The 13,425-nt window shown below is 40.5% G+C and overlaps 2 protein-coding genes across 2 annotated transcripts in view; both read left to right on the forward strand.

The window, feature by feature from the left end:
* Positions 1–3,200, forward strand: part of LOC140929689 (universal stress protein YxiE-like) — a 3,689-nt gene extending 489 nt beyond the window's left edge. Inside the window, exons 2-4 of the mRNA XM_073379416.1 lie at positions 335–421; positions 1,487–1,590; positions 2,801–3,200. Of these exons, the coding sequence (XP_073235517.1) occupies positions 335–421; positions 1,487–1,590; positions 2,801–3,112 (503 nt within the window). The 3' untranslated portion in view covers positions 3,113–3,200. The remainder of the gene's footprint in view (positions 1–334; positions 422–1,486; positions 1,591–2,800) is intronic.
* A 1,382-nt stretch (positions 3,201–4,582) lies between these two features.
* Positions 4,583–10,974, forward strand: LOC140931049 (universal stress protein Slr1101-like). The gene is made up of 4 exons (XM_073380789.1): positions 4,583–4,743; positions 6,810–6,905; positions 7,206–7,309; positions 9,176–10,974. Exons 1-4 carry the CDS (start codon positions 4,665–4,667, stop codon positions 9,389–9,391), a joined length of 495 nt encoding a protein of 164 aa, XP_073236890.1. The 5' UTR covers positions 4,583–4,664; the 3' UTR covers positions 9,392–10,974.
* The last annotated feature ends 2,451 nt before the right edge of the window (positions 10,975–13,425 follow it).

Genomic DNA, 13,425 nt, shown 5'->3' on the forward strand with positions numbered 1-13,425 from the left:
AGGTAAACAAATTTAATTGCCATTTTCCTCCATGCAGCGGTAATTTTCAGGGATTTAGAGGAGAGGACCAACAATATTTTTTCAGATTGAATAGATAGAATGATGGGAGTTGAGGAGGGCAGGTCAAGGCAGGGATCGGAAGAGAATGGACTTATAATGGCAAGGGGGTGGGGATAGGGGAGAATACAAGCGTAGCCCACCAGAATACTCATTGCGTCTGTTTGAAGTGACTCGCGCAAGGACTCGCGCGCAGAAAATCCCGAGAGTTGAAGAAAAACTGTCTTCTTTACATCTGCTGTCTTAAGTTATAAAATAACTTTTTCCATATCTTTAGGGTACTGTAATAATATGCACCAATCTGGCAACGAGGTGATTCTGCTGAATGCAAATGACTTGCCACAAACCACCGCGCCATATTCATGTAAGTGACGTATATTTCGCGCTTATTTTCCAGTGCCACACGTGACACGACTTTATCAAAGTATTTTCAATTTTTGGACCGTGCTGAAACGATAGTCAGGTAAATTGAAGAACTAGATTGGCTAAGAAATTATGGGAGAAAAAAAAATGGATGTGAAATGCAATATTCCTCCCCCCCCCCCTCCCCCCGAAAAGCACGGGGGACTCGTAGGTGAAAAAGACGAAAAAGGCAGATGCCATATTGGTGCACCGTTTTGGTGCACCAATATGGCCGCCGGAAATCAACAAAAACATCTGGAGCCTATTCACTTTTTCTATATAAAAGGCGCTTTCTTTTCACTCGAGAACTAGCATACGTACGCATAAACATATCTTCTAGTACTTCAAGTGGTTATACTGCTGAAAATCAAGAGGAGAGACTTTTTTTCAGCGACATAGCATTCCTATTTTAGTGTCACGCACCGTGAAAACTCGGAAGTTCAAATTGCTGTATTTTCGAAATGAAACATGCTACGGAAAAAGGAACTTGTACAAAGATTTAATTTTTGTTTATCTTCAACCTAGTGTAAATAAGAATTCGTAAAACCTCGCTATTTTGACCTTACAATTTGATGTCGTCACAGTGAAAACCATCTACAGCTCGTGGTTGAGTAATATCTTTTATGGGTTGCAGACTGTAAAACTTGAGCGATGCCCAGAGACTGGTTTCCTTTATTGCTTTAATTGTCAATCTCCTTGTCACTTGAACGTTGTCTTTGAGATTGTTTCGAGTCGCTTTTACAATTTCTATCGTTACTAAGGCCTTAGTTATTGGGCTTCTCATTAAACTTTCATAGTAAATGGCAAGATCGTCATTTTTGTTTGTTACATTTAAAAAATGCCTAAGAAACGTATTTGTTTGACACGAAGCTGTGATTTTTCCATTGACTAAGTAATTTCTTCGCTATCCTTGAGTTCTATAGCGAGACGCAGCCATGACACGCTCCTTTTAAAACAGGCGCTATACGGTAAACTAAGGGTGAACAGCAAGTACGGTAAACCTCACAACATGTTTTTTTGAACCCAGATGGTTGTCCATTTCCGCATGGCTGGAAGGAAGCAGTTAAGGAAAGTTCTGCTGAATCTGAACGCATTCTTCAGTCATACTTCAAAAAGTGCAAAGACAGAAACGTAAGTTTATCTTTATCTTTTTCCCGCCCAAGACTGGCATTCATGGTGATTCATTTGCAACATACCCATATAGCCGGCACATTTCCCCCTCATTGAAGGGTTATTGTTTTCAAACCTTTAAACAATGAAAAATTCCTACGGGCCAACGCAACGGTAATACGCGTATGTTGCAAAAGAATCCACCCAAAGTTGAGAGTCGTAGCCAAGATTTTGACCATATTCACATTTATCCGTTGTTCTCCGTTTTCAATAATTCGCGTCCACAAGTTGCGTTTTATCGTTTTTGCCCGTCCACACGAAAACGCAATCAACAGTGACTGCTGTAAACAGTACCATCTTTGATGGTAGCATGCGCAATTACTGATATCCAACATCAAGACGTAGTTGTTTTTAGAACCCTCCGTTTTCACCCATCCACACGCACGAGTACAGCAAAATGACGTTTTCAAAAATCTCCACTCTGGAGAAAGTTTTTAAAAAGATGCGTTTTCGGTGACCGTTTCTTACCGAATACGTGTGGACAGGACGGTACTCCAAGCCAGAGAAAAATATCTCCGTTTTTTGGATACGTGTGAAAGAGGCCTTTATTACGGGTACTACACACAGTTTTGCTAATCCACCCACAGCCATGTTCCCCAAATTTCTTTCACGTGGGAAGAACTAATCACTGTGATGAGGTAATCATCTCTCTCGGTTGTAGGACCGTGCTTCTCATGCAGCAGTTTTTAAGACGTTCGTTTGTATAAGTGTAGCAAAGTCGGAAAAAAAATGAATAACTGAGAAATGAAGATACTGCCTTTCAGTACCCTACAAACGGCTAGACCTTTGCGTAGTCGGATGACCACGTAAAATGACGATCCCGTCTCCAAGAAGTCTCCTCAATTAGCTTTAGTGCTAAATAAATTGACAAATTAAGTGCATTACCCCTCCTTTTCTCATTAAACGTACAAATCACAAACTAAAACCACACCCAAAAACTCCGTGCTGCGCAGGAAGGAAAGCATGGGCCCAGGGTTGGAGGTGAATGCTGCTCTTACCATTTTGCCAGAGGGTAAAAATACAGGGTATTTTAAATCGCAAAATTGTCGTAAATTATTTTTCCGAAATTTTCTCTTAGTTGGTTCAGCAGGTTTCAATATGATTATAAAATTGACCGAACTTAATCCATTTTTAATTTTAATATAGAGCTGCTCTTTTTGTTTTGTTTCAGATAAAGTGCAGAATGTTTACGGAGTCTGACAGCCCAGGAGAAGCTATCCTCCGATTAGCCAAAGAAAAAAGCGCGGATCACATTGTGATGGGTTCCCGAGGACGAGACCCCATCAGCCGCACCCTCGCTGGGAGTATCAGTTATTTTTGCACACATCACTCCGATGTGCCAATCTCAGTTGTCCCCCCACCCTCTCCAGGCTCCCCAGGAACTCTCGGAGTCTCAAATATGGACGACGCATGCGCACCTACGACGCCATTATTCAACGACCCCAAAGAGCTTTACGAGACAAATATAATGGGCTATATTTGATCGATATTTCTGGTTTCCTTGATTTGGCTGGAATATTAAACTGGATAATGTTAAAAATGACAATAATTACAATATTGATGATCGAAAATTCGTCGTGTTTCTCGATTCTTCCATCACTTAAAACCGGAATCGCACACAGTAGTCACTCAGTTATTCCTTCTGCCTGTTGGCAGTAACTGGACAGGTGTTTATGCCCGCACAGGTGTTTGGGTAGGAAAGAGAACTCCTTAAAATCTTCCATAGCGCGAAGACAAGAAGCGACTGGGTACTAGTCTGACTAAAAACGCATAACGACTACAGGTACACGGCCAGCGAGAAACAATTAATGTCCCACATAAGCATTATATTAAATTCGGCACATGTGAAGTTCGACGTTTGAAAAGGGTAGACGCCACAAACATATATAGAATGCTGCACTAACAAAATAAAGCTATCGAAAAGAGTGCTACACGGTTATTAGTCCTTACACTATTTTGTATCCTCCCTGGTAAAATAGCTTAGAGGTTCTGAAAAAAAGATTCAACTAAAACAAACAAAATCACTGAATTCAGTATCTTTGACCCCACACTCTTCCAATACCTCATCCTCAGAGCCTTGGGGAAACAAAGTGAAGAGAAAGGCACTGCGGAACAAAGTTGAATTACACCTTGATTTGGAAAGAGAGGGTCTTTATTTTCCGTTTACTTTGATTGCAGCTTCTGTAACAACATTTAAAGTGATAATTAAAAGTAGCTTAAAATATAGTTTGAGCTCAAAAAATTTCGTTTTTTCTATAGGAATACTGCTAGCAAACGTCATTCAGGGTATACGGTGAAAAAAAATTCACAACTAACGTAAAAAAAAGCGATTAATTCCTGAACTTTCCAAAAAAACATTCCTGGGCAGGCCTGATTCCTGGGTAAGGTCTTCCCTCAAAAAAGACTAAGCCAGAAATTAAAAACCGTTTTTTAAAAACGTTTTACGTGAGCAATCAGTCATCATGGGGAAGTCATGTTGAGCGGGGCTGGGTTGCTTGCGTGAACTCACGCCATAGGCCTTTACAGCTCACGAGTCGCATGTTATCACGAGCTATGAGCTCTGTTTTAGCAATCAAGGCAAATCCAAAGCATCGCCTGTCTAATTTCTCTATTTTTTAAATTATTTTTTGGCCTGTCTTTTGAAGTTGTTTTCTCCCCATCACCATCTGAGTGTTCAGTCTCTCAAATCTTTTTCATCGTTTACAAAAGCTTCGAACGAATTGGATGGATTTTTTGGTTGAAAATTCAACTTACCTCTGCGTCTCCGTAAAGAGATTTTCTAGAAACGAACTGTAAAATTAGACTTGATCATGAACATGGCTCTTGAATTGATAGAAACGTGGAAATAATCATGGAGTAGAACTTTTTTGGGTCCATGACGTCACAATATTAACCATGTCCACGTGCGCGTTAAGAAAGATCACGCACCAATCACACAGTTGCGTGACTTTTTAAACGCAGCGGCATTTTTTTCTCTCACAGTTTCGCTTAATATCCTTCCACTCGTTCATTCGTTTTCTGGCCACGTACTCACAATGAGGCCTGATAGCGAATTACAGAGGAGAGTAGTGCTCGGAGTGGATGACAGCGAACACAGCGAACGAGCTTTTGACTGTAAGTACGTAACTATGATCAAAAGGAAAAAATATATCTTAGTATTCCACTTCAAAGAAAACTTTTTAAAAATTTCTTTACCTTTTGGGTTCGGACCTACACAGAACGTTTGCACGTTGGAATAATCTCTTGCGTCTTCATGCCATAAGGCGAGAAACAAATTAACACAAGCTACAAACAAACTACAAACAACTGTGTAGATACGCTTTTCACCCGTGACCTTCGTGACGTAATTTCAATTTTCTTCTCTTAAATTTTAAATTAGTGAGATTAGTACCAGAAATGTAGGCTTATATTTTCCACAGCGAAATACAATTATCTTGATAGCTAAACGATGACGATATGTTAATTATGTTAAAATAAAGGCAATACGTTATTCAAAGCCACATTCGTGACCCAAGCCACGGACGCTTATAGAGCCATGTGCAAGCAACTTTTGCTCATGGAGTGAATAAAAATGGATGAAATGTACCATGTAGAAAGTTTTGCTCTCATGTCTGTTATTTCTAAAAACGTTTTGGGGGTGAACTGCTTCTCCATCTTCTAAGCAATGCATCAAGTCGCGAGGTACTCAAAGCTTCCCTTCCCCCGCGACTATGATATGATCTGAGCCTATAAAGAGGGAGAAAATAGCAAAAATATTTAAACTTTTAATTTATCGGGGTAGCGATATTTTGCTATCATTTCGTTCCTTATTTCTATCTATCTACTTTATGGATATGTGGTGGACAAAGGGTCAGGTAGAAACGATACTTTGTATATGGCATACTATACTGTGGTGATAGAATCAGACCGGAAGAGAAGAAACATGCAGGTTTACGTGTAGCACATCGCGTTCACGTGTACACATCGTGTTTTATCTTTCCCTCTGCAAATGTTGGAAGTATAAACCTTACGACAAAAGAGGTCTGCACTGGCCTATTTGACCATATCAACTATGCACCCAAAACAAATTAATGACCTAATTTAATTTGGTTCGTTCCACCGAATTTCAAAATCACAAGAGACTTTTTTTAAAAGGATATCATGATCACGAGTAAACATATTCCAAGGTGATGACGGCGACAGCGACAGCGACGTCCAGCGATCCCAACATCACTGAAAAAGCAATACAGGGTTCAACAATCAAAACAACAACTCTGCTCGTGTATCACACTTTTTTGGTACATTAAATTCTTCTGCGTCCCTCTGCACGACTACGACGGGAAATGCAGTTTCATTAATATTACCCAATGCCGGGGAAGAGGGGCGCCCTTCTCCTATACCCCCCTATTTTCCCGCCAGTGAAAGGCACCGCGACTTTGGACCTACTCTGTTGTCACCTGTTCAATTTTTTTCTATTCCTTGTTTAAATGTTTCAGAGAGCACTGCTTTCTAAATGCTTCTTATGTTTTTTTAAAAAGTTCAAACACCATACGACGTTACTTCCGTCCATTGTAGTACTACGTATACTGTACAGCTATTTCGAGAAAGGTTGTTGCAAAAAACGTGCACGCGAGACCGGCGACAATCGCGAAAGGTAACATGGGATATGATCATTACACTGTTCCTGACACTGTAGCTGTCGAAACTACTTTTTTTACTTTCTTTTAGCGCTCGCAAACATACGTCCGTGGCCTCTCATGTCATTTTTTCAAATTTCTTTGAATATTACTGAACTCAAAACCACCCACAATTCCTTTCGATATTGTCGCGTGCACTTTTTCCGACCTTTCTCCAAATAGCTGTATATTTCTGTAAACATTGTAGTGCTACACATATATACTTCTGTAAACATTGTAGTACTACCATATGTTGATTTCTTTAAATTCATGACCTGATGAAGACTGGTATTGGCCAGGTGAAATATCGTAATTACAGCCCATTCACGTTCTTCGATGAGTCCTCTAGTTGTCTTTTTGACTACAATTTTATTAATTTTGACTGATTGCGATTTTTTTTGATCCGCGACGTTGAGCAAGGTTGATCGCGCACTGTTTCTTTTTTGCAGTGGTCTTGCACCTTAACTTTTCACTATTTTGTTTCTTAAAAGCTTATTCCTTGTTCATTCTTTCACTTTCTTTCAGGGTATGTTAACAATATTTCTGATAATGTGAAAGACATTTTGCTTATTATCCATGCACAAGAGATTCCAACCCACTCAGCTGCACCATACGCCTCGTGTAAGTATAAACCCGTTCATGTTTAACTCCAAATTTTATTAAAAATGACATAAATGGAACACCTAGGATTCTTTAGATTTATACAAAAGTTTTACATTTTAGAAAAGAAACGCACATTCCATTTTTGGGTTCAAGAATCTGAATTTGCATTTTGCCAAAAAAAACCTTCACTGACGTACACTCGTGCACCCTATTGTGATTGGTTACCCTGTGTTCCAAACAACGAAGTTTAGAATAGACTGCGTAAATATTTTCCTTCGTAATTTTCTGTGATTTACGGATGCTGTATCCCTCTTTCAGATGACTATTGGTATTACGAGGAGTGGCAGCAGTCGCTGGAAAAAGTTGCTAAAAACTCGAGGGCGCTGTTGGAGGCTTACGGAAAGAAATGCAGAGAACGTGGGGTTGGTACAGTTTGATCTTCTTACGGCAATTCTTTCCTTTTAATATGACCTGCACAAAGACGTCACCAAGGGATGAAACTTTAAAAACGTTATTGTGCGTCTATAGTCCTTGATTCTACCTCACCGTGGTTGTTAGAACGAAACACGTCCCTAGGGCCCCTTTCTCGAAAGTCCCTGTTACTCTTCCGGTCCTACATCAAATATTCCAATCAAAATATAAAAAAATAAAATCGCGGGACTATTTTGTTTTGTTAACTGATAATTTTATCATATTATCTGCAACACTCATGAAACCTCGATCCTCAATGTGAACAACAACAGCTTTCCATGGGACCGTTCCTCGAAAGTCCCGATAATTAACGGGCGCGTAAAGCTGTTGTTGTTTACATGCAAGACAGAGGTTTCAATAGTTTTGTATCTAACGTGATAAAACTATCAGTTGATGAAACAAAATGGAGTAACTTGCTAGCCAGGACCCGCGCTCCACTAACTCTTTATATTTCGAGTTGAATATTTGATTTCGGGCCCAAAAAGTTACCGGGACTCTCGAGAAACGGATCCCAGAATCCAAAACAGGCTTCCTTTAATCCACAACACGTCTTAGATATTTAAACACTTGACAGAATCTAAAACAACGAAGAATCCAAACAAGTCACAGAATCCAAAACTCTTCACAGTATCGAAAACACGTCTGATAATCCGCATCCGTCACAGAATCCTCAGTCCTGGAAGCGACTCGTCAGAAGGTCTGGTCATTGTGTTTTGGAGTATGGGATCTGTTTTGTATTAGGGAGTTTTTTTATCCTGGAACATTTTTTGATTCTGCGATCAGTTGTCTTGTCCCTGTGAACCACAGAACTATCTTACACAAAAAACGTACAAATACTTATTCTTCCTTTCCAGTATTATCTCTTCCCATGTTTCCACATTAAATTCAGTCCACGCTCCAGTTATATACTTGATATTTACTAACGATAGCACTTCCGGTTAATTATTAAGTAATCAATAATCGTTCATTCAATGTTTAGACCTACACCACGACTCGGGTTCTCGTTTTTAAATTTCTTAGACGTGATCTTACCGCGCTTTTGACAAACATGCGAACTCTAAAGTTCAAAAGCCGCCTTCACAATTGCGTTTTTCGCGGCCGTCATTGAATCATAATCACGATCACAAGCAACGAACCTTGAAACACAGAAACACACAAAACGGATCGAAATCGCACCAATCACAAATCGCAAACGATGACCGTCAGCTGGCTTTTGAACTTCAGAATTCGCAATTTTTTGAAAAGCGCAGTAAAAGGTCCTTTGGTAGTTTTTCCCGCCAATTACACGTTGCAAATTTCGCACGTTTTCTCTGTCTGTCTCTGTCAAAAGGCTGATTTAGCAACAGAAAGGGAACGTCAGTTGACGACGGCGCGCGCAAATCAATTAACTGGCTTGAGTAAGCAAAACATGCGTGCGCGCGCGTGAAAATTGCTCTGCACGATGACAGGATCAGTGGAAGGCGGTGGAGGAAAAAGAGAAATCCGCACTCTTCCCTCCACGTGTAACCTTTCTCGCGAGCAGCGACTTTCACGCGCGTTCGCGTATTTTTTTTCGCTCACTTTAGGGACTCTTTTACCTAGTCCCTGTACGGCGTCTTCCCAGGCCTTCTCGGTCAATGTATTTCGGTGACGTATCCGAGACGAACGGCTGGGACACTCCCTCGGAAATAAAGAAACTTGCTCGGAAAACGTGACCCGAAACGCATGGGCCGTGCAGAATAATGAGAGTACGCAAGGACTAGTCGAAGTCAATTAACCATTTGAATTGCTAGGGGCAAAATCAATAACATAACGTTCCACTGCTTTTTAACTTGCAGATAAATTACAAACTGTACAATGAAAGAAGCAACAGCCCTGGGGAAGTTATCTGTAAACTCGCGGCAGATGAAAAAGCGCATTTACTGGTGGTTGGAGCCCGCGGCGTGGGAAAGATTCAACGGAAGTTCTTTGGTAGCGTTAGTGAATACTGTGTGCATCATGCACACATGCCGGTGGTAGCTGTTCCACCTCTAAAAAATAACAACATGGTTTAGATAGATACAGTGAAGTGTTGATCAGTCCGCGACTAAGGCTATGTTCACACTATTCCGGACAGCTTTTGCGTAGGCGCGAAAACATACCGAAAAGGGCTTCTGATCACAAATGAGAACTGTGATTTGGGCGCGATTTCTGTAAAGGTGATGTCACACGTAGTCTGCTACACAGCCGTTTTAAGTGTCGTCACGCAACGCTCCTCCGCGCTTGCGTGACGACTCTAAAAACGGCTGTGTGGCAGACCATGTTACACGGGACGATTCGCAACGACGATTTTTAGCACAAAACAGCGCTTCAATGTTTGAACAATGTTGTAACCATTCGAAACAATGTCGCAACAATGTTGCAACGCCGTGTTGCGCTAAAAGTAAAAGTAAATCGTCGTTGCGAATCGCCGATCTCTAAAGTGGAGCGTCACATAACGGATAGGTATTCATATCATACCGGAAGCTTGTCGTGTCACTTAAAAAAAACCTATCCGGTATGGTGTTAACATAGACTAAAGTTGTTGTAAGGATGATTGAAAATATAGCTTCAGCTGAAAAGCAAAAGTGCGAATAAATATATAAATGTCATGTTCCATTCAGGATTGCAAAAAATCGATATAAAAACAATTAAAACGACTGATTCATGAACTTTCAAGCGAGAAATTCGTTTTATATATTTTGTCAAACGCTGGAAAACAAATTTTCCTGCTTGAAAGTACTGCCCAAAACGATTTATTTGATTAGTTACATCAAGGGGTTTTGTCCACAGACTCAAAAATTAGAACCACCTCCCAAGACTCCACATCCACAGCTCTGAAAAGAAAAGGGTTACCCAGTCTACGAACAACTCACCCCAGGTTGGGATCGCACTGAAATCAGTCAAATCAGAGAGTTGAATACATAAGCTACGCTTGCCCTTGCTTGTCGGTTACATGAATTATTAAAGTATCTATAAAAAGAGGACACACATTAAGCCTGTAATTGAGCTCTGAGACTGAAGTCACTATGGAGTTTTCGAGTCAGTCTCCAGCTTTTGATTTTTGTGAAATGCAGAAAGATCAGAATAAGAAAGGTTGACGTTTCTGTGCTAAAAATTTTAATTCAGAAACGTTTGCGGATAAATTTTCATGCTTTTTCTCCAACGGTTCTGTTGCCTCTTTGAGTAAGTTCTGTTTCTCGTCTTTGGTTAGCGTCGTTAATCGTGAAGGCCTAAAGGGTAATCGTGACGGAACACGTCAGAAATGGACAACTGATTGTTAATGTATTTAATTTGTCAACAAAAAAAAATGATAAAAAATTATCAATCACTTTTTTTGCAACACTCACCGTGAACAACTCTTCGCTTGCCTTTTCCTGTTTTCCCTTAAACATGATGGTCCGTCTCATTGAGAATGGCGATAAAAAGAAGCTATTTGCATCTAAATTGACTGAACCGTAACTCATGAAAGAGGTGAACAGTAGGAGGAAGGCGCTTATGAGGCCATCGTGAGAGATAACTGCAGCTTGTTTGGCGCAATCGCTAGTTTTTATTGCTGATTACCGTAGCTCTTGATTTTTTAGTTTAAAACAAATAAATGGAGAAATGGAAGAAAATATGAGTGGCAGTGTTTATTTAGTCTGAACCAAACGTTTCGTACTTTTGTAGTACGTTCTCCGTTGACTAACTTCATGGCGGCCATGCTGGTGGACAAAAACAGAAGGGTTTCCTTTGTCTGCCAACACAGCTGCCTTGTCACGTGATTGCAAGCCATGCGTCGACCTACCTTATTAGCTCTAAGGTCTTATTTTCCCAATTTAGACCACGTTACGTTCTCAAAGGATGCCTTTTACTGCCGCTTACTGCGCTACTAACTCTAAAGTTCAAAAGCCGCCTTCACAATTGCGTTTTTCGCTGCCGTCAATCATAATTACGATCACAAGCAACGGACGAAAAAGAAAACAGAAACACAAAACGGATCGAAATCTACCAATCACAGATCACAAACCATGACCTTTTGAACCCGTATAAGTAAAGTTCTGTTTCCTAAGAGGTCCGCTAAGATGATTGGCGGGAGCAAACAACGTATTGCAAACGTCAGTTGGCTTTTGAACTTCGGAGTTCGCGTGTTTTTGAAAAGCACAGTAAGTTATGCGTGCATGTGCGCGTGTATAGCGCAACATTTGAAAGGAACAGTCTCTGAGGTAACATCACATGGTCTACAATGGGTAAACAAAGCTTACAAGCTAAAAAGGTCTATTGTAATTACCGTCTCGGTATAAACATGCGTGCATGTTAGCCAATACCTCAAGACGAACTATCTAAAGCTGTAAAAGCTGAAACCGATAGCTCAAGTCCCTACCGAACACTTAAATCTAACTTGTGCCGTTTGGGGAACAAATGACTAAGAGACACATTGACAGCAAGAGGAGTCGAGACGACAGTCAGATTGATCATGGTACCTATGGGCATGAGTGTCAGTGTTTAGAAGATGTTGATTTTTGTTTGTTTCGACTAGAATGACGAACAAAAGCGTAATGCAGCATACATGCCAACTCTGCCGGTCTCCCGTACGGGTCACCATATCTCCCGAATAAAATCATCTTTTGAGCTGTTCTGTGCCTTAGTTTGAGATTTAGCCTATTTTAGCCCAAAACTTTAAATTTTGTTATTCGTAGTACGGTTTCTGGGGCATTTTTGCACCTGTTTAGTCACTGACAAAGATTATTTCTGGCGTCAAATTAAAACGATGATCGCGAATTTTTGGTAGTATGTACTTCATGTAAGACTTCAGATAATGTCCCACATTCCCACATTTGTCGGGGTTGGGGAGGGGGAGGGGTGGGGGTTGATTGAATTTCCGGTGAGGTAATGGCAAAGAGAGATTCCCCAGATTTAGATCTCTAGAGGTTGGCATCTCTGATTCAGTAGAGCCCAAAATAACTCGTCTGTTCGCAAGAAAGGTCAATAACACTATCCACTGGATAAATCTCTGTCTAGTGGGTAACGCAATTGGTTTCCCATCAGCTGAATAGTAATATATCCAGTGGATAGTGCTATCCAACGTTTTAACAACGGGGCTTGGAGAGAATACGGGTTTTAGGTACCGTAAAGTCCGTTATTGGGGGCACGACATCCTTCAGGACGCAAATAAGTGCCCTTAATAGCAAGACTTCGTGATGGCCGTCTACAGTAAAAATAACATCTGCATTCCACATACAGTGAAACCTCTATTAAGCGGACCCCCAATTAAGCGGACACTCTCTATTAAGAGGACACTAACGAACCCCTATTTAGCGGACACCTCTATTAAGGGGACGCGGACAATAAAATAAGTTGTATTTGGCTAATTTCTATTGTTAAAAACCTCTATTAAGCGGACACCGGACTGAATTGACAATAGTATTATTGGATTACGTCCTTGAAATATGGACTGAAGTCAGTTAGTGTTTTTACATTTACAAACAAATTAAAGTTGGTAATGAAAGGTATTGAACTTGAACTCTACAGTACAGAGTAACCGTTGAATGTTGATCCTTAACAAGCATTGCGCAATTTTAACAACCGTTATTAAGCGGACACTTGGGAAGGTCCCGAAGGTGTCCGCTTAATAGAGGTTTCACTGTATAATATTTGCATTGGACAGCCATAGGAGTAATAGGTATATACATTAACAACAACTTCGATTGATGAGTAACAGGAGAATCGTTAAAAAAGGGCAAAAGCAATTATAAAAAAGGATAAAATACTTTATTCATGTCTGAATGTTAAAAGATGCCTCACGGCGTCCGTCTTAACGAGAGTAAGACCAAGATTGTCCAAGATTGTAGGTCTGTAATAGCGAAAAAAGTCCGTAATAACGGGAGATTGGTTCAGTCAAATGTCCGTTAGTTTTGCTGGGAATTTTGCTGCTGCCGTGATAGCGAGCTATCGGAAAAGCAAGAGTTGACTGTAAACTGAAATACCGGGTAATGTCACTCTGATCACACATTGAGTCTTATGCCACCTATAATTTCTCCCTTTGCGAGACAGTGGAGTGTATACCTTAGGACAGTCAAATCTCCCTTAC

The sequence above is a fragment of the Porites lutea genome, chromosome 3, assembly GCF_958299795.1.
Source record: "Porites lutea chromosome 3, jaPorLute2.1, whole genome shotgun sequence".
NCBI classification, from domain to species: Eukaryota; Metazoa; Cnidaria; class Anthozoa; order Scleractinia; family Poritidae; genus Porites; species Porites lutea.